Raw genomic sequence first — 21,511 nt, 5'->3', positions numbered from 1 at the left:
GAGCACCACCCATAGGAAAAAGCAACCAAAGGAAGCTAAGAAAGAGGGAAGTATGGGATATAACTTTAAAAACCACTCCCCACTTCACTGTAAGAGACAGACATAAATAGTCTTCAACTAGAAAACCCCAGCCTAGGGAAGAGGTAATGAGATGTGATGTACTATTGCAAAAAGTTCTGAGTTTGTCTTTTCCATCCGAAAATAAATAGGTACTGGAAATTCTATTAGCTTTTATAAATGGAGATTCAGATAAATGATCAGATGGCTTCAATTTTAAAAACTGCTGTGTGGGTATTCTTTCTTGCTACTTATAATAAGTTCCAAATTTTTAATGCTATGAATATCTCCCCTTTCCCTCAGTTGGTCAGTTGAGATTTTTCCCACTTACCGGAGCTGTCATTGAGTGGTCATATAATTAATCTAGCGATAGTAAATATGTTTTAGCAACAAAAAATGTAAATGCAACACAGAGGAACCATGTCATTAAACCACATATTACCCACAAAGTACATTTTTCATAACTTGTAGGAAATTCCTTGCCTTGCAGTAATAAACAGTTAATGTTATTTTTAAGGCCACTCGATTTGACATTAGCATTTGAATTATTTTGTTATAAGGGAATAAGAGGACAGCAAACTTGGCAAGTATATATACTATATGCGATGGTCAATCATTAAGTGCATATAGATATACTTTATATATACCATATACATATATATACTATGTATATGATATACATATATAGTATGTATAGTTGATTGCTAAGACACTAATTCTAGTCTAGATGGTCATTCTGCCATTGGCTTTTGTTTCAGAGTGTGGGTTATCATGTAGGAAAAATTATCCTAAGTTGAAATTGCCTCACAGCATTGCTTATGAAAAGGTCAGAAAGCATGAAGACGTGTCCAAAGAGTACACACAATAGAACATTCTTTCCTATTTGGTCATTAAATTTTTTCTTATTTACGATTAAATTTTCATAATAAATATTACTGCTATCTCTATTCCCGTGACTTTGAACTGATTGAATATTTCATTCTACCAATTATTCAGAATCTAGTCTAACATCCTATTCATTTACCAAGACTCTGCCCCTGCTGGACTTCACTGGTCACCTGGCACTTGGTGACTGTCCCCTCCCTCCAGTTCTCTGAATGGCCAAGTCCACTAGTCCTTACTGTTCAGGATCTTATTGTTTAAGTTCTTCTGTTGGAACACGATGTGAATTTAAAATCAAATAGTTATTAGGCCTCCTCTAAGGTGATAACAATTCTTTTTTGTAATGACATTTAAAAATGTCATTGCTATTATTAAAATTTAGGTAAAATAATAAAATTAATAGAATGGTGCTTCTGATTAAAATATTTTCCCTTGGTGTGTTAAAATATCCATTAAGAGTCTAGACAAACTCCTCCCTGACTGTTGCCCTGTTTCCTCCTCTTATCAGCACCCCCCACATACATACATGCAGGCAAAACATCTATACACATAAAAATAAATTTTAAAAATTAAAATAAAAGATAAAAATGAAAAGATTTTTATTGAGACGGTCACATCAGACAATCTATAAAAGCATAAATTATGGGGTGACATTTTTAGGTATTAGAATGTGTGTTGTATAGATCCAGGCAAACATAATCAGGGTTGGTTTGCCCACAACTGTTTTTAATACGTAGTATTTTTTTTTAAGCCTGAGTTATTTTTGAACATTCAGTCTCAATTTAGTAGCTAGTAAATGTTGTCCTGTTAGCATCAGCTATTACTTAGCGAGGAGGTATCCAAGGCTTCAAAGGTGTGACACTTGACAATTACACGCAATTCCCTACAGACAGCTCTGAGTCACATTTTGTATAAGTGGTTTCATTGCACAGTGAGCTTTTACAACTGGAACTTGTCCTTCACTTAAAAACCACATTTTGGCTGGGCGGTGGTGGCGCACGCCTTTAATCCCAGCACTCGGGAGGCAGAGGCAGGCGGATCTCTGTGAGTTCGAGACCAGCCTGGTCTACAAGAGCTAGTTCCAGGACAGGTTCCAAAGCCACAGAGAAACCCTGTCTCAAAAAACCAAAAAAAAAAAAAAAAAAAAACCACATTTTTTGCTCCATAGCTACAGAGAAACCCTGTCTCGAAAAACAAAAACAAACAAAAAACATTTCACATTTTCATAGACAGCATTGATTTTCTGGAAATGTAAACATCCACATGCATTGGCTAAATTCTACCTGTTCCATCCTCATGTATCCTCCTCCACTCAATATTGTTCCTCCTTTCAGAAGGAGTTTTCTGGGATCCTTACTGCAATGCAGTTTCCCTGCTGGAGCAATGTTCTCAGAGCTTCTCACATGGTCAGAGCATCGTTCCCTGCACTTCTCGCGTGGTCAGAACATTCGTTGTTCTCTGTGCTACCCGCGTGGTTATTGTTGTCTGTGCATCTCTTGTGGACTACTTTTGATCACAGCAGTGAACCCTCTGGCGTGCATCACTGAGAGATCCTAGAACACAGGATGCGTCCTGTTTGCCTTTATTTTCCCAGGGTCTCCTTCAGTACAAACATGACTACTTAAGGCTGAGAATTGCGCCAACAAGGAAATGGATAATAGATAGGAAACCGCTTGCTGGATCCACACACCATTTTTAATCGTATGTGCGAAGTATTGTTTTCTGAGAATCAAGAAAAGATATGTTTGTTGTGTTGTTAATAATTACTATTGGGGCCAAGCATCATGGCATACATCTTTAATCCCAGCACTCTGGAGGCAAAGACAGGTGAATGGCTGTGAGTTACAGGTCAGCCTGGTCTATGTGGTGAGTTCCATGCCAGCTAGAGCTACATAGTGAAAACTGTCTCAAGTCTCAATAAATACACACACACACATACATACATACATACATACACACACACACACACACACACACACACACAAGAAAGAACTGCTACCATATTTATTTTTTAAACCTGCCCTACAAGATTAATATCATTATGATTTTTTTAACTCTTTGAATCATGAGTCTCTAATTTCAGTGTGCCTTTGGTAAGTGATAAACCTATAAATGTTGGTTAATTCAAACCGACACTAGTTTTAAATTAGTCACTATTAAAACCTAAGCATTAATTGTGAGGGTCTCTTTACTAGACGTAGAAGAATAAAAAAAAGATGGATATTTGTCCAAATTAAAATTAAAGCATATATCTCCCATATTCTAAATGAACATGTGAGTGTCTCTAGTCATAATTTTATTATCACCATTTTGCAGAATAGAGTTTTAATTATGGCCTTTCTATCAGGAGAAGCTGTGTGCTCAGGATTAGGAACTCACTGCTCTAACTAGTCTTGTTAAAGAATATGGCTTGATGCATCCTGTGCCGAAACTTTTAGAAAAACCAATGGACACTTCTAATAACACTTTTCTAATTTCATGGTTCAGTGCACAGTCAGTAAAGATTTAAATAATTCAGAAAGAAAGCCTATTCTCTTTTCTTTATTAGAAGTTTGAGTCAAGCAAATTCTTTGACATTTAATAGGTTTTTAACCCTTTTAATAACTTCTTATAATGAAATTTATTGGCAGTTGTTTTAAAGAAAGGGTTATTATGTTAGTATGAATAGCAGCCAGTAGTTTTTATGATTAGTTTTGAGACCTTGACTCTCTATGACTCAAAGTATGTAAAAGCATAAATGAGTAAGGAATGTTAATATTAAGTAAATCAGGTGTGCCAAGAAATATACAGACTGCATACAACTGTGTTCGTACAATTATCTAACAGGCTATAAAATTTTGGCAGACAAATATTTGAAGCGTAATTGTTTTAGAGGAGCTTAAGGTCACTTACAGAGTCAGACACTTTATGAATTATAATTTGCCTGGACTGATTTTTCCCAGGTTATTAATACCATGCTCGACAGGACAGGATTTCTAGCCTTTTCCTATCTGGGTTTCATGCTATTTTAATGTTTTATAATATATTATTAAAAGGATTATTGGATGGGTTCCATAATAAAAGTCTAATTTAAAGCTGTACTTTTCTTCAAATTTCTAATAAGCTGGAAACATACAAAAATCTGCCCAGGAAGTTCTTTTATGAAAGCAGAGTGTTAATTCTGCTTCCTGAGATGGGCTTTTGACTGGGTGCCGTGAGTCGCCAGTGATTTAAGAGCTTCCAGATGAACTCTCGTGTCCCCGTTCCGAACTGATGTGAAGAGGTCAACATGCCACTCATATCTCCATTTCTCCCAGCATCCCATTGACATTCCAGTGGGAAGGGAGAGAGCACAAGTTAATAGGGTCTAAATATAGTGTGGAGTGTTGTGGTGGCTGGCACAGGCTGCTGTGAGCATGCAGATCCGGGTCTGGTCAGTAAGTCACCACTCAGAGAGCAGAGCCCCAGAGGACTTCCCGATTCCTCATCGTTTGCACTTCCAGGATATTGTTTCAATGCCACTGTCCTCAAAAGCATCCTGAAACTAAGACGCCATTGTTCCACCCTGTCTCTGTGCAAATCAGAGCTCAGGAGGTGTGAACAGGCATGAGCCTTGTGGGATATGCTTTAGACAAGATGCTTCTCATAAGCAAATACCGCCCACACTGTAATACACACACAAAAGGCACAGATGGGATCCACAAAAGATACCAAGAGCAGATCTATAGATTCTTATTGTCAGAATGATACCTTTCTGTAGAAACTGCTAATTCACAAGTCTTGGGAAACAGAAAGTAGATCACATGGTCCCCAGATTCTCCAGATGAGGTAGAGCATTTCGCCCATGAGCCACCGTGTCCTGCCATGAATTGGAATTACGAGACTGGTGATGTACAGGAAACCTTTGCTGCTGCATCTTGCCTGTTTCCCTGATTTGTGCCAAGCACAGGAGCCCTGAAGCCTGCTGAAGCTTGGTCAAGCTTGACGATATTGTCAGTAGTTTAAAAACCACATTGGGAGACAGTTACTAATTAATCCCATTAGTTTCTCCATGAACCATTCCGAAATGGGTTTTCTCAATCCAAGTCAAAAACGTTTGCTAACCGACTGGTTAAAAGTCATGCACCATAACCTCCTGGCCATAGTGAGAATGGGCAGGAGACGGGGTATGGCCAAGGTTGGTGGGTGAGAAAGATGTACTATGAATCATAATTCCTTTGCGTACATTATAATTTTGTTGGGCCCTTTATCAACCAGGTACCCCAAGCAGGCTATAAACCCAGCCTTCATTGCGGCTGCACACTTTCTCACAGTGGCACCCTGGGCTCTGTGGCCATAAGCTGCCTACTCATTTCAGAGACGGTACCACCGATGCAGCTCTTGGCTTCATGGCTTCCTGGTCTGTGTCAACAGCCCTCCGTGAGCTACAACTCATCAAAACAGCAACAAAAATAAAATGCCAGCCTAGGCACAACAACAACGCTAGGTTCAATCTTAGGAACGCCCTCTTCTACCTCAGTTAACACCTCACTGTGAGACAGTCAAAGTCAAAGCACGTCTTCCCATTTCTTCTCTGCTGATTTCCTTAGGAAACTCAGCATTTGCACACCACTCTCATTCGTCCGCTGCATTGTGTTTAGACCGGAACCCAAGCTGCCCAGAGCAAAGGCTTCGGTCCGGTTTGCCAGGAGCCAACACCAATGCCTGCCACAGAGTAAGGGTAGTAAGAACTTGAAAAGTCCTCCCTTCCCCAAGGTGGAAAAAGAAACGCCAAATAGGGTCAGAACTAAGATGGCTGACTAGCCGCAGAGGCAGCCTGGTTGGATGAGCAGTGAATCCTAGTAGTTCCTGCTGTGTTTTGAAAGAAAGCAAGAATTCAGAAATACTGAATCTAAAAGCAAATTTGGTTTTGGAAATTTTGAGTTGAAATCTAGTTAATCTAAACTTGAAACGTTATAGATAAAAATGTTCTATTCTTCCTTTAAAAACTCATGGTCTTTGTGGGAAGAAGAGATGGCTCACTGGTTAAGAGCACTAACTGCTCTTCCAGAGGATCTGGGTTCTATTCCCAGCACCCACATGGCAGCCATAACTGTCTGTAGCTCCAATTCCAGGGAATCTGGTACCTTCATAGACGTACATGCAGGCAAAACACCAATGTGCATAAAATAAAAATAAATAAATCTTAGAAAAATAAAATAAGACTCACTTTTTGTTCATCTTTAAGAATTCAGCTTGTGTAGTATTTAGGTATTTTTGTCTCTTTTGACAATTTTAGTGTTCAGTGTCAAACACCTAATACCAAAATGCTGATATTTATATAAATTACATATTTGCAAATGATAAATGGAACACACAAGGAGATCACATTAGGATAATTTATTTAATTTGTTTAGACAACAAATAATTAAGCTCTCTCTTGGAAATGTATTTATGAAAATAATAAATAAAATTTGATAATTAAATTTACCCACACATTTGTTCTGGTATACGCATTTACATATTAATTGAATCCTTGGCAAAATATGTAATCAAATTGAGGACTTAAATAATATCAACATTTACATTCTTTTTGTAGACTCTTAGAGTGTATAATTCCTTAGGGGGAATAAAACCTAAAACTGCTTGGCGTTCTAGCCCTTATTAATCATGCAGGGCTGCGTGGACAACTCAAAGCAAGACTCAGAAGCTTTTCTTTAGATGCTAAGAATGTTATATGTTTGATGATGTACATAAAAGGGGCTGAGACCAAGCACTTGTCTCAGCCAAAGCCAAGAGGGTCTGGTCTCCCCATGGCCCTGGGGAAAGCACTCCACAGCGAAGGATATCAGATGTTGACAGGGCTAAGAGCAAGAACTTCAGCATCTTCATGTTCTCTTGATCCTGCTAGATCGGGTACCAATCCAGAGTTGCATACATAGACCCCAGAATGCAGCAGCTGGTGAGCCATATTAGCAGACAAGGCCTCAGGGCTAGCCCTGCTCCTGAGCTCTGCTCATCAACTGCTGTTCACTTAAACAGCTGGATCTGATCGAAGGGAGATGAGGTGTCGTTAGAGCTTGCTATGTACAACTGTTTCACATAGATTGCCTGCTAGAGACAGACATAATGATAGCTTCCAAGGCTTTCACATTGTACTGGGAAGGATGCTGATGTTCAATGAAACAGAAGACAGAGGAATTGTGATATACACAACTTTGAACACCAACAGCAAGCCTCCGATGTTCCATGTTATTCTGGAGCGCAATTTCAGCACCACTAATCACTCTATAGCTAACACTCTTACAAGGGATTTCTGGGAGTAGAGGTAATCCATCTATACCAAAATTATGTTTTAGAATTATAGTCTTAGGTGGGCAACTTAGTCCTGTGTTTTTCTTTCCATTTTCAAAGAAAATCAAAGTATGTGCCCATATTGAAGTGTGTGTCAAATTTTGTACTTGATGTTTCCCACTTGAACATTGTCTTCAACCCGGAACTTTTCTGGCGTAGGAGAAAAAAAAAATATGCCATGCAAGTCCATCACAGAGCAGGGCATCCGGCAAAGTGAACACATGGTATCTACTTTGCTTTCATGATTGATCATAATGGAGCTTCAGATTTCCCTTAATTGGAAAAGGGGTTTGAAAAAATGTGCATATAATTCATCATTATAGTCTTCCTCCATTATTTTAATTGGCATTTTTACTCCCACAGGTATGGAAAATATTACTGTACAACAGCAGCTAGGAAAATTTAAAGAAACAGATCAGATTTGCAAAAGAATGAAATCCAGCCCATTCTCAGATCCAGTGTATTTCCCAAATGATGAGATAAACAGGAAGGTAAAAAGCCAATATATAGTACTTTTAGCCGAGAAAGAAAAATAAGGTGTCTAAACTTAAAGAAAAGAAAGAAGTACACACATTAGATATTGCCCCCAATGCATTTGAACACTAGGGCTTAGCAAATGAAACCCCCAGGAGATGAGGATGCACTGTGCCAGTCAACAGCCAATGTCATTCTTGCCAGCTGCACCTGACCAAAACATCACTTCACTGCAGTTCAGGAAATGTGACAAATACCTACTATGTGACAAAATTTGTGCTGGACTATTCACAGTGTTGAAGAAAATAGATTATTTAGTCTATAACCAAGTAGGGTATATCAGTTAAAATTACATCTAACTGGATGCCAGAGATAGCCCTGGCGAGGAAAGTGTAGCAAAGATGGCCACATTGACGTCCTCATGCTAGGACGTTACACTGCTCTTCCAGACAGCCCAGAGTACTGCATATGGACTCTAATGTTTTCTCCAGCTCTAATCCTCAGCCAACATTTTTACAAGCAGGAACAAGAAGAGAACATGAAAAAAAAATTTTTTCACTATTAATGAGACTGCACTGTGAACTTAAAATATGGTTGATAACAAAATCCTGTATCTGGCTGGTTCAAATTTTGTATTGGACATTAAGGAGCAACAACCAACCAATGCCTTTCAGGAGGAAATTGGTAATGAAAGCACTTGTTTACTTGTGTGCGTTTACTAACTATTATTTTTAACAATGAGAATCCATCCACTTTAATCTCCTACCCACGTTAACCTTGAGTAATTGACGCTGGCTCCCGGGAGAGCAAGGTAACACTCGTGTTCTTCCCGTAGATCAGGAATGTTGGTGCTGTACTGAGATTCAATTGTGTGTATGAGCACATAGGGCCTGCAGAGCCAAGCATGGTCTCTCGCCTATGCTTGCCACCCTCCACATTGGACAGCTGTCACCTGATGCAGTGACAAAACCACAAGCTGCCTAACCTAGCTGTAGGCGGAGAATCTCCGCCTCCTGTTTCCTGATGCTCAGACCCATATAATCACTACAGAAACTATACTAATCATAGCCACTGCTTTGACAATCTGAACACCAGTTACCACTGCTTCTCAAATACCCTACTCTCTCCTCTCGTCTCTCTCTCGTCTCTCCTCTAGTCTCTCTCCATCTCCTCTCTCTCTCTTTCTCTCTCGTATATCTGGGTCTCTCTCGCTTCGGTCTCTCTCCTCTCTCCTCCTCCCTCCCTCCCTCTCCCTCCCCCCCTCCTCCCTCCCTCCCTCCTCCTCCCTTCCCCTTCTCTCTCTCTCTCTCTCTCCTCTCTCTTCTTCTTCTCTCATGCGCACACTCTGAAAACGGCGGGCAGACCATCTGTGAAAGTGGTGTTTCTCCTATAACTGATTAGTCGGGTTCCTTCATGAACTGTGAGAATTACCTTTAGCGGAGTAGAGCAATAGTTTGTGGTTTTGAAAAGACAAAAATATTGGTTTGGACTAGCAAGTTGGGAAACATATGGGATGAATGAAGCTAAGCTTCATGACCTAGAAGCCAAAGGGAAGCTACTCAAGGTTGGGAGTGGGGCCTGCCCAAGGAGCTGGAGAACACTCAGCAGGGTGAGGTGATCCAACGAGAGGCGTGCCAGGAAGCAAGAACACAGGCCGGACCTGCACGGCCTCAGTCTAGGTTCATCTGCATCTAACCAGTGTTGTGAAATGGCTGTTCACACTCATGGAAAGTAATTTTGCTGACATACATAGGAAACAGAAACAAACGCCAGGACCGGGTTCCTTAGCCTGCCCTCGCGCGTTTTTCCAGGTTCTAATTACATTTCAGACAAATAATAACTAAGCATCTTGTCTGTGTGGAATATTTTTGTCATGCAACAGCAGATAGCGTTAATTAGATTTTTCAGTTCCATGTGTATTTTTAGCTGTCAGGTCCTTCCTTGCTCGTTTGTCCATCTAGACTTGTTCTCTTGTCCTGAGCACTCTTTAGCAAGCCTTCTAACAGGGAACTAAACAAGCCACACAATAAACACCAGGACCTCTTGCCTTAGGTTTGGAGCTGCTAGAGAAACGTTCGTTGAAATCCACTGTACTCCTCTTAACACAATGAATGCATTTGACCTCCAGATAACGTTCGGTGCTTCATCCCCTAATGCGTTTAATTTTAATCCTGCCGAGACGAAAGTCATTGCGTGAATTACAAGAATGAGTCTCGTTAAGGCTGAAAAGCAGTGACCCGGATAACGTAATGTATTAATATGGAAACCTTGCCGTTTTAGAGCCTTGCTTTTGAATCTGTCTGTGCGATCAAATCACTGCAATGGTCCATCAGTTGGCTAACACCTGTCCATAGGAGTCTGAGAACAGTAGTTAGGAGCGCGTTCTGACTCTTCATTAAAAGATTAGACTGAACCAGGGCAGCTGCAGGGAGAGAGGGTCTTGTAGACACGACATGGCTACTGCACCCCTGAAATCTCAACAATGTGGTTGGCTAAGCAAGACATGAATGATGGTCTCAGCAGTGGACATGCCAACAAAAAGGAAGGAAATTCCACAAACCTCAGGCCTACATGAAGAGTTGTGGGTAGCCAATGGCTGTTGAGAGAAGACAGATCAGTTTTCTCAAGGGACAACCTCACTGATAGGTTATCTAGTCCCCACTGGTCAGCCCTAACCATACAAAAGCATCATGAAATGGACTAAGCAGGTTTTATAAACATGTGTGTGTGTGTGTGTGTGTGTTATATATATAATAAATACAGAGTGGGGGGATAGGAAGAATTGGGAGAAGGAGGGGTAGAAATGATGTAAGGGTAATGTACTTATGTATGAAACTCTCAAAAAAATTTAAAAATATCTAAACTGAGAAAATTTGTTATTATTGTCTCCTAAAACTTACTTAAATGATCAGAATTAAAACGCAGGGCTTAATGGATGCTAAAATCACTAATGATTTTGTAATTTGAATGACATTCTAACGAACCCCAGAATGTTGACATTTTCATCACATAAATATATATAGTTACAATGTGTAAATATAAATTAATAGGGTGTCTACTTGTCAAAACAAAAATATAATTACACTAAGTTGGTTCTGGTAGATGTAACATGGTGTTGACCAAATTACCAAAGTCTGGTTTTGGCTGCTTAGTTGTGGGAATGAGATTAATAAAGCCCAGGGCCTTGCTCATGACATTCACGTGTTACCACTGAGCTGTACCTAAGCTTTATTTTTTGATATTCTTTGGAGTAATGTATATGTAAGAATTACTATACTGCAGAGAAACTTAATGTGGATGCAACTTAGTAGGACATCTTACCGTCTACCGGTTACAGAAAAAGAAATTAGCTGGGCATGATAGCATTCACGGCACCCAAAAGCTGAAGAAGGAAGATCGTGAATTCCAAGGCAGCCTGGGCTTACAGTGTGCGATCCCTCGTCAAAAAAGTCAAAACTTAAGAGCTAAAATAAAAGAACCTTTCAAGAAGCATGTTTCTGAAAGTGTGTCTATCTCTTCATTTATTTTAGATGCAAGATATTGCAAGCACCGAAGGAGCTCCGTACGGCTCCCATCCTCAGATTGCAGCCATGAGGCCAAGAGGCCAGCCAACAGACATCAGACAGCAGGCAAGCATGATGCAGCACGGCCAGCTGACCACCATCAACCAGTCCCAGCTGAGTGCACAGTTGGGTTTGAACATGGGAGGAAGCAACGTTCCCCACAACTCTCCTTCTCCCCCTGGGAGCAAGTCTGCAACCCCTTCGCCTTCTAGCTCCGTGCATGAAGACGAGGGTGAAGACACCTCCAAGGTATGATCTGTGTTTGTTTGATACTGTTGTTGCACTGTGAGGAGGGCATGCTTATATCTTCCCTGTGAGAAACATCGGTGGGAAGCATATACTTGGTTAATGAAGCATTTACAAACTAAGTTTCAACCACACGCTTACCCTTACTCTTCTAAGTTCCTTATATGTCCTTTCAATGTATTTACATATAACACAAAGGTTGTGTTTGCTCTTAAAATGTATGGTCTGCTTAGTGAATAAGGCTGAATAAATTCTGTTGTATTCGACTTCTGCCATCAAGCCTATCTTACTGAATGCCAGAAAGATTTTTCCCTGTAGGACCATTTGTCTTCCTTGCAAGGATCTCGCGTAGCACAGGCTAGCCTCAAACTCCTGGGATGCTGTATAGCTGAGGAGGACCTTGAAATTCTGATGGCCCTGTTTGCACCTCCTGAGTTCTGGGATTAAAAGGGGGCACCATTGTGGAACGCTGGAGGTCCAGTTTATGCTGGGAAAAAAACCCTACGGAGCTGAGCTTCAGCCACTGTTCTGTGAGAATCTAATGTCCTGCAGTCCGTGCAGGGAACGTGAGTGGGGGGTCAGAGTGTGTGCTGGAATGTTCTTAGATGACAACCTCAGATTGCCTGACCCAACTCTTCCACACTAGTGGTGGGCAGAGTAGAAGATGACTTTGCAGGACAGAGACCTGGGTGCTAACGTTTGGCGGCTCCTTACAGTTTTATCATTAGGTGCATTTCTTTGAGTTGTTTGCAGGGAGGATTGCTTTTTTAATGCCCTTGCAGGGGAAAATTGGCTGAATTCTCCTTTAAATTCCTTTGAAGTTGTTTAAGGAATTATTCCTTTAAAATATAATACTTTAAAAGGAGAAAAGAAAAATAAATGACTTCACCAAAACCCTGTATGGTTTTTTTGTTTTGTTTTGTTTTGTTTTTGTTTTTGTTTTTGTTTTTGTTTTTTTGCCTGAAAACACCAAACACTTGCTTTCCCTTCCCTGATAACCAATGAAGCCCAGATTTAGCCCAGTGAGAAGGATGTGTGTCTACCGGCTGTGAAAATGCCCACCAGTACACAAGTACTTTCTATTTGCCCTCTTTTTTAAAGATTTATTTTATTTTTGATTATGCGTTGGCAGTAGGAGGCCAATGTGTAGGTGAGTGCAGGCACCCTGTAAGAGAGTAAGGGCTCTTACCTCCTTCTCCCCCTCTCAGGATTCCTCTTTTATTTGTTTAAGAAGCTTCCTAATAAGTAGTCAGGTGTGTCTGATGCTCTGTTTTCTTCATGAAAATTTGGGGGGGGGGGTGGAGTTAAACTGCCAGCACACTGATAAGGCCATGCTACAGGATCTGATCTATGCAAGTGATTGCCAATGTTTACACTAAACTCTTAATAGTCCAGAGGAATTGTAATCCGTAGGTTAATTCAATTTACTGACAGCACTGAAGGTACACTGACAATATTTTCTTATTTCTCAATTCTTGATGCGCTAGTATTTGGGAGTTCCTTATCTCAAAACAGCGATACAGATGGCCGCCAAGAATGACTCCACTCTGAGGCCCCTGTGATATACAAACCAGCCAAACCAGAGCTCTCGCACACCAGTTCATTATTCCCCTGCCTTATACCTGGGCCAGGGTCAGCCAACGAAGACCAAACCAGAAAAACCCAGAATCTGTACCAAGCCTTTCCCCTGTTCTCTCAGCATACCCACAGAGCCTGGTAACTCCTACCCACAAAACTACCAAGGCATGTGCTGTGTCCTGTGTTACCTGAGTCCTCTCTGTCCCTCAGGGACTCGGGTCCTCCCCAGGTGGCCATGTGCTCAGCTGTGCCTCCTGTTCTTCAGATCTGTGACTGTAAACTTCTCCCTTCCTGGCAGTCATTCCCATGTTTTGCTGACTTCCCCAAAAAAATAAAATCAGATCTCAGGTACAAATCTGAGTGTCTCTGCACACATTTCTGCTTCTCCTACCCTCACAGTCAGGCCTGTGGTAAGTGAGGTCATGTGCATGAACAGAAGGAAGTACTAATAGAAGTCTAATTAATCATACATCACCAGGCTCATGAGTGCCTGGACATGAGCTATCTAGATAGCAAAGACAGTTTTCCTAAGAAAATGTGGATTATTCTAATAGTACCCAACAACCAGTAAGCCTGGATCCAAATACAAACACCAGCTGTATGCTTGTGGCCAGAGAGCCGTGGGCTCTAGACAATCACTTAGACAGAAATGATATATGTTGTATTTTACCAGGAGATTGATGTTCAGCTCACAGTAACGATCAATTTTTCCATCAGGATTATGTCTTTATCAGACTTCCTTCCTGACAATTCAAAAAATTAATGCAAAACTTGGAGTAGTGTCTTCTACCAATAAAAGGCATGCAGGACTTGTCTTAATTACAGCAACATTCTATGCGCTCTTCAACCTGCATGGTGGCTAAGTAGACAGGAACCTGAAAGTCTTAGAACTGCTTTCTGCCATTTATTGTTAACCCTTTAGGAGCACAGCTTGTCATTGTCCCAAGGCATGAATTTGTACATTATAAACCTCCATGCTGGCGTGAAATTTTACCAATGAGTTTCCTATCCAATCACTTGATATTCACACCTCAGAAACCTGTATACATCTCTAAGTAAGTGGCGGCAAGCCTGTATGGGTCTTAGCAGCGACTCTTGGGCTACTAGTGTGGGAGCAAGGGAGAGGGGTTGAAGAGATGGATTTCTCAACAACATCCCTTTTTTTTAAAAAAAAATGGCTTTTTATTCTTTGACACATCTCAAGAAAATTCAGCTGCTATTACAATTCTGTATGCCGTTGCTTACTGTGGATTCAGAATTCCTCTCCCATTTATTCAACTTATGTGCTAAACTGCTAGAAAAATCCTCTGCTGAAAGTGCCTAGGCATTTTTTATGACAGTTAAGAATTAAACAGCACTTTTTTCCTTTATATGTGTGTGTAGGATTTGTGTGCAGTGTTGTATATTACAGCAACTCTAGTTAAAGGTGAAATAGCACTAAGCAAAAAGATCATTGAAATCATTTCTAACAAGTGAACCGAACAGGAATATTGAGTTTCTCCCCAGAGAAAACATCTTAGCACGCCAGGCTGTCTTTACACAATTACATATTGATTCCAGTTTATCTAATTGAACAATTAAATGGAATACCTCTGTTTTGGCAGAAAAAAAAGTATTGTAAATACACCGGTAGAATTAATTATCACCTCACAAACACCACCCACGGCTCTGAGAGCTCTGGGGTGGAGTTGACAGCTGAGTTACGAATGAAGCCTGCAGAGAAATAGTGGAGACAGAGAAACTCAGCCTGTGGCCCCGAGTCTATAGCGCTGTTCCTGTGAGTTAGCGGATTCTTCAGGACACTTAGAATATCTGGCATTTCATGTGTATTTGAATGTAGTTGTTCCTCTAATTATCCATTAAGGAACACAGTAGATATTTTCCTTCCTTTTGCTTTCATTTTTCCATTGAAAACATCCTTATGATTATGTCTCATAAATGATGTATAGTTGGGTGATCTTTGGCTCTGCAATGGAACCCTTACAGCCCTGACACAGACATCTGGGCTTCCTCAGTGTATTGCTTTCTATTTGCAAAGCCGTTTTAAATTACTTGTTCTATCTTCTTCAGAATTTTTGTTTTTCTCATCCAGTTTTTCTGATTTTAAGACTGGAAACTTTATGTTCCTCTTCTTTGCTTTTCTTAGCTCTTTGAGAGTTTCGTGTTTCCTGGAACATGTTTTGGTGATGTTCGTGTCTCCAGCCATCTCTAATCCACTCCCCCTTCCATCTCCGCCAACTTCATGTCCTTTTTCTTAATCCCTTCAAGACCAGTTGTACCCCCAAAATATCCTTGGTTGTGTGGTCTTCCACTGGATCGTGGTGGACTTTAGTCGGTAGCTATGCTCTTAGAGAAAACTGATTCTCTCTTTCCCAGCAGCCAACAAGTGCCAAAGATCCATGGTTAAGAGCCAGGTGTACGCCAACTCCCCTTTCCACACTGAGGCGTGGGCTAGTACAGGTTTTGTAAATGAAAGGTGTAAATTATTTGATGTCTTTACATTGCTATTTAGGTAACTTCTAAGTCTAAATACTTTCCTTCTGACTTATATGTTTATAGTTTTTGTTAATGTTCATCTTAATTATATTTTAAGCCCTTTAATATAAAAATTCATACAATACCATGTACATTGTTTTAGATAATTCTTTTTCTTCCAATTTTATGTATATGTACCATTTACATCTAGCATTACTTTGTCTTAGCTTTAAGGTGTTTTTTCGGCATGGGTCTTATTGGAACATGCCTACCCTAAAGAACCTTTCTGCTGGATATATTTCTAGGTTGACAGTTACCGCCTTTCAGCCTTCGGAGGATGTCATGTTATGCTTTTGAGACCGGGTTCTGTTGTTTTTGAGAACTACTGTCTCCATCTTTCCTTGAAAGTACCCTGACTGTCCTCTCTGATTGGTTTGAAAATCTCTTTGATTGGTTTGAAAATGTCTTTGGTGTTCTTCAGTGCCAAGGTGATGTATGTAGGCTTCTTCACATCTATCTTGAATTTAACTATCTCTGTACTTTATCATTTCAGGAATATTTCAACCACTTTTTTGTATCAGATGGTGCCTCTTGCTCCCTTCTCAATTTGTAATTCTGAGAAGGTTAATTCTAGACTTCTCATCTGATCCTCCCCACCTCCAACCTGCTGTGTACAACTTTGTTACCTGCTCGACTAGATTAATTTATTTATATTTATATCTTAGTTGCTCTGGCTTTCTTAATGATGATAATAAACCCAACTGTAAAATGAAAGAAGTGCTACAGCCTTGCTGACTTCACAGGAATTAGATGGTTCACTTTCCACGCCTATTTGAATTTATTCGCATAGGGAGATTAGATGGCACTGCTAAGAAAGAAAGGAGAATGGACAGAAGCAGCAGGATTCTCCACGTGTAGAAATGGAACATGAAGAAAGTGCTGTGGTGTGCCCCATTTCCGTGGTGAAGACTTTACAATGTTTACTTTATATGATGAGCGTTATAACTGGAGTTCTGTGCTGTTTGTTCAGCCTATTATGCAGATGGTGCTTGATTAAAATCTATTTTAAACTGCAGCGATTACTGCAAGATAGTGTGCATTAAAGAGCTCTCCTGGCTCCATTAAAGGCTTCGCGACCATGAAGTTTATTTTAAATATGCTTATAGACATTTCTAACTTCTCCGGAGACACTTCAATATAAATGACTCTCTCTCTCTCTCTCTCTCTCTCTCTCTCTCTCTCTCTCTCTCTCTCTCTCTCTCTCTCTCTCTCTCTCTCTCTCTCTGTGTGTGTGTTGTGTGTTGTGTGTTCACAATGTTAAGGATTAAATCTTCAATGTTTTGCATACTAGGCAAGGGCTACAACACTAAGCCCCACCCCTGACTCTCTTTCCTTGATATTGCTAAAGTCTTGCATTCTAGAATAGGGAAGTATTCTCCAAGCAATATTTTGAGCACATGTTTCTTTTAAATTAAAAGGTTATTATTTCCTTGTAATAAGTAAGTTACATGAATCCATTATAACTAAGCAATAATAATACCCGACAGGAGATGGCTTGTCAGAAGCCTAAAGATATTGTAGAATTATGATAAATACATCTTTCCCTAAGTAAAATAGAAGAAGCATGTGCAACATAAAGCATTCGTGTAATATTTATGAGTAAGATATATGTATTTTGAGTGTATTTATTAAATAGTGCTTTAATTGAATATGAAAAAAACTCTGTAGGTAAACAGTTCGGCCATGTTGTTAATCGCTATCATTTTCATAAAATTTTAAAATGCACTTCAAATCTTTGCTTTGCAATGATAGACCTTTGCCCGTTGCTGTGGAATAGAAAAGCAGGAATATATGGTTAGTCGCTGAAAGGCACCACATAGTGGAAAGGGGGTAATGATTCATAAAACATCTCATTTTCAATGGCCTGTCTTCTTTGGAAGGTGATTTTGTGATTCTAAATGGGATACAATGGAAGTGAACTTTACTCTCTAGTTGAGGAAATTTTTAGTAAGATGATAAATGCTCTAGAGGAGTGTTCAGTGCGTACTTCCATCTCATCCAGCATAACAGCCAATAGTCATCAATGGCTGCTTGGATTTATAGTTAGTGAGTTAAGATTAAATGCAAAACCTTTCAACTCTCAGTTGTACCAACTTTATGCTTGTGGTGTATAGTTATATGTTGCTAGTGACTACTCTTTTGACATGGCAGAGAATATACCTATCAGTCTAGAAAGTTCTGTGAGACAAGGGTACTATGGATTATAGAACCCAGAACTCCTTAGAAAGCTAAGGTGTAAAATTACAAGCTTTCATCCATAAATGTATGAAGCCAAAATCCAGACAACACCCAGGGACATATTGTAAATCCATTTAGCTAATTTTTCTCCAGCTCTACCACACTCATTCTTATGTTCATTCTAAATAGTTTGTGGTCAAAAGAGCCGGGTACTTTTCAAAATCCAATCCATTACTGATATGTAAGTGGTTCCAAATTGAAGCAATGCTCCTTTCCGAGGACACTTTGCATGTGGCCAGCGACCATGTGCTTTTCACGTGAGGAACAAAGCTACTGCTAGAAAGTGGAGTGGGCGGGGGGGGGGGCTTACCATTCCCAGCTCATTAAGCAGACTCTAAAAGGGTCGCTCATTTCTGCATGTTTCTTAAGTATGAAAAGAGGTGACAATACAAACCACACATCAGAGGACTGGGCCTTGTGTTGCGAGCAAATATCTTTACCAATCACTGCCAAGGTGTTTGAATGCAGAAGACGTCAAGCCATGTCAGGGAATTTTCATTCTATTTTTATTACATCTAAAAAGGAAAGCCGTCATGTCCATGAAATAATCTTTTATGTAAAAAGACCGAACAACGTAATAAACAATGCTCTCTGAAATGCATTTGAGTTTCATGCACATCTCTTTCCCTCTTCATGTGCATCTGTAGTGAACAGTAGGCACTATGTCAAAGCATGGTGGAGTTACATGCAGGCAATTCTATGAGGAGACAGAAGATTACAACCCAAGACAGTTTGGATGACCTAGATTAATTATTGAAAGAATGACAGTGAATCTTGATTAATGGGTGGCAAATGGCTATCTCTGAGATGGGTCCTCTCTTATGCCTGTCAGTTTTCAGGCGTGGAAGACAATTCAGAGCAATAGTGGACTGAGTATGTCTCTAAAGAGAAGGCTTGGCATGCTGGTGACTGAAAGATGGGTTTGCTCTTGGTTTAGCCAGAGCAAAAACAAAGATGACGTATTGGTATGAGTGTATGAGTGACCGGGCCTTAAGGGCAGAGTGGTACCACAGCTACACAGCTTTCTATTTCTCAGGAATGTCAGATATACGACCAGAGATTTGGAGGAATGCTCCATGGTGTATGGAATCTCTTGTTCCTTTAGAATATGGAGGCAAAGATCATGAAAGCTTCCCTCTAGTAACACAATTCTGACATTAAGACAAAATGTACCCTGCTCAGCCATACAAACCAAGCTAAGAAAGTCTGGAAAACCTCCAGATGGCTAACCAGAAAGGTTTAGGGGTTCCTGGAATGTGTTATGCAATGCTTCAAAATTACGGTCTGCATTACAGTCCATATCACTGAGATTCCTTTGTTACAGATTGTTCTCTTTAGTCAGTTGTCTTAGTTAGGGTTTCTCTTGCTGTGAAGAGATACCAATATCACAACAACTCTTATAAAGAAAAGCATTTCATTAAGGTAGCAGCTTACACTGTTGAAGGTTTAGTCCATTATCATCGTGATGGGAGCATGGTAGCAAACCAGAAAACATGCTGCTGGCTGCTTCTTGATCAGAAGGCAAAAAAAAAAAAAAAAATAGGCTCAGAAACTGGGTGGTATCCTGAGCACAGGAAACCTCAAAGCCCACCCCCACAGTGAGACACTTCCTCCAACAAGGCCATACCCACTCCAACAAAGCCACACCTCCTAATAATGCCACTCCCTATGAGCTTTTGGGGCCAATTACATTCAAATTACCACATCAGTCATCCTAAGAAATAGAATATTATTATGAAACTAAGAGAAGAATTATTATAAAACCAGTTTAAAAATAAAATGATCCTGAATTCTTGTGGCTGGAGAAAGGAAATTATTTAAATAGTTTCTGGGAAATCCTTTAATAAAAAATCTGTTACAAGATAGGTTTATCTCTTGACATTTGATTATCTTCTGGAAAGACTGACATAATTGTCAGTCACAACTATTTCAATTTGTCCGATCATTACTATTTTAATTAAATTTTAAAATGATACAGGTAATACTCTTTGAATAAGCTTTTACTTATCTGTGCATATGTACGAGATTAAAAGATAACTACATCCAAGGTGATTAACACACCCACCACTTTATCTTACCTGGTCACTGACTGTCGTTTTCTTGTTATTGCTTGTTTTCTGTTTGTTTTGTTGTTAATGGGGATGTTTACAATATACTGTCAGCATACTTTAAGTGCATATACAGTATCGCCTACTGGAATGACCATGCTGCACACTGTACCCTCGGAAGTCATCCACACTTGAATATTTGTCTCCTTTGGCTAATATGGTTTCAATTGAAGTAGAATTAAATCTCTCTACCCCTACTTTTCTCCCTGCAGTCTTTCCCAGCTACCCTCCTTCACGCCCACCCCTTGTCCCCTCCACTCTCAAGTTTATAGCCTCTTTTCTTTTATTATCACATGCATGCATACAACTGCATATGCACAAAAATATCAATATAACCTGCTGAGTTTTACAGCTGGCCACTCTCCATTGGACAGATAGTAAGGGGCTCAGCTCTGGGAGAGATGAATTCTTCTTCCAGCAGTCCTGAGTTGCCTATAGTTGTTTGTCCAGGGGTAGGACCCTGAGTTGCCTATAGTTCTTTGTCTAGGGGTAGGACCCTGAGAAAATTTTCTCCTTTCACATTAGCATGTCTATTAAATAACCATTGTTCTGGTCTTGTTTATGCAGCTGTTTCTAGGGGAGACTGTTTCATAGAGGACTTCCTGATATTGTGATTTTTTTTTTGTAAAAGCAAAGAACATTTACTCTTACACAAGTTTGCAAACTCATACGCTCCATGGGTCCAATGTATTGGAGTGACGGAGGAACCCTGAGCTCAGTTGGGGTTGGCTTTTATAGCAACAAAGGTAGGGGTGAGGGATTTCTAAGGTTCAGGACCCCGAATGGCAGACATGTGTTTATGGCTGTCCTGGTGAAAAGTGATGTGGTGTGTACTGGCAGGTGATCCTATCTACAGTGGTCAGAATATTGGGAATTTCCTTTGGATGGTCTGTTCCTGGGTGATGCCAGCTTAGGACTTTTCCTGGAACCCAGTGCTGCCTGCTATGGCAGTTGTGTGACCTGGGCCCTATGTGTGGCCAAGCTGCCCTGTGCCCCATATGGCCTGGGCCCCATTATGTGTGGTCAGGCTGCCATGGACCCCACACATGTAGCCAGGCTGCTCTGGGTCCCACATTGCCCCATTTTCACAATTACCGATGACAGGACCCAAGCATGGGTCTTGCTTGCCTAGGGACTCAAGGAAGTGGTATTGGGACCTCAATACCATTAGCTTACAGATTTTTTAGGGCAGTGATATTTTATCAATATTGTATCTATTGCCATTCTTAAAGCCCTGTAGCTGTGATCTTTGAGTACAGCCACATTATAATCCTGAATGATTTATATAGAAATAATAGTTTAAGGTCATATAATACCTCTTTGGTTCTGCATAAAGAAAGTGTCTTATCTTATTGCAGAATTACTTTAGTTAATAAATCTAACAATGGACAATTTTGGATCTATTTTTTGGTATGTCAATGGGCACTAAAGGTAGCCATTTTGTCCCCAATGCCAGGGAGTTCCCCCTTGTCTCAGCATTTCAACCTATTTTTGGCAGAGAACATGGGATGGTGTGTT

At 40.2% G+C, this 21,511-nt stretch overlaps 1 protein-coding gene across 1 annotated transcript in view; it reads left to right on the top strand.

Annotated features, from left to right (window-relative positions):
• Positions 1-21,511, top strand: part of Tox (thymocyte selection associated high mobility group box) — a 283,439-nt gene that overhangs the window by 226,173 nt on the left and 35,755 nt on the right. Inside the window, exon 4 of the mRNA XM_038348106.1 lies at positions 11,256-11,537. Coding sequence (XP_038204034.1) covers positions 11,256-11,537 — 282 coding nt within the window. The remainder of the gene's footprint in view (positions 1-11,255; positions 11,538-21,511) is intronic.

This window comes from Arvicola amphibius, chromosome 11 (assembly GCF_903992535.2).
Source record: "Arvicola amphibius chromosome 11, mArvAmp1.2, whole genome shotgun sequence".
NCBI lineage: Eukaryota > Metazoa > Chordata > Mammalia > Rodentia > Cricetidae > Arvicola > Arvicola amphibius.
Note: the sequence above shows the minus strand (reverse complement) of the source record. Positions and strands in the feature narration are given on the sequence as shown.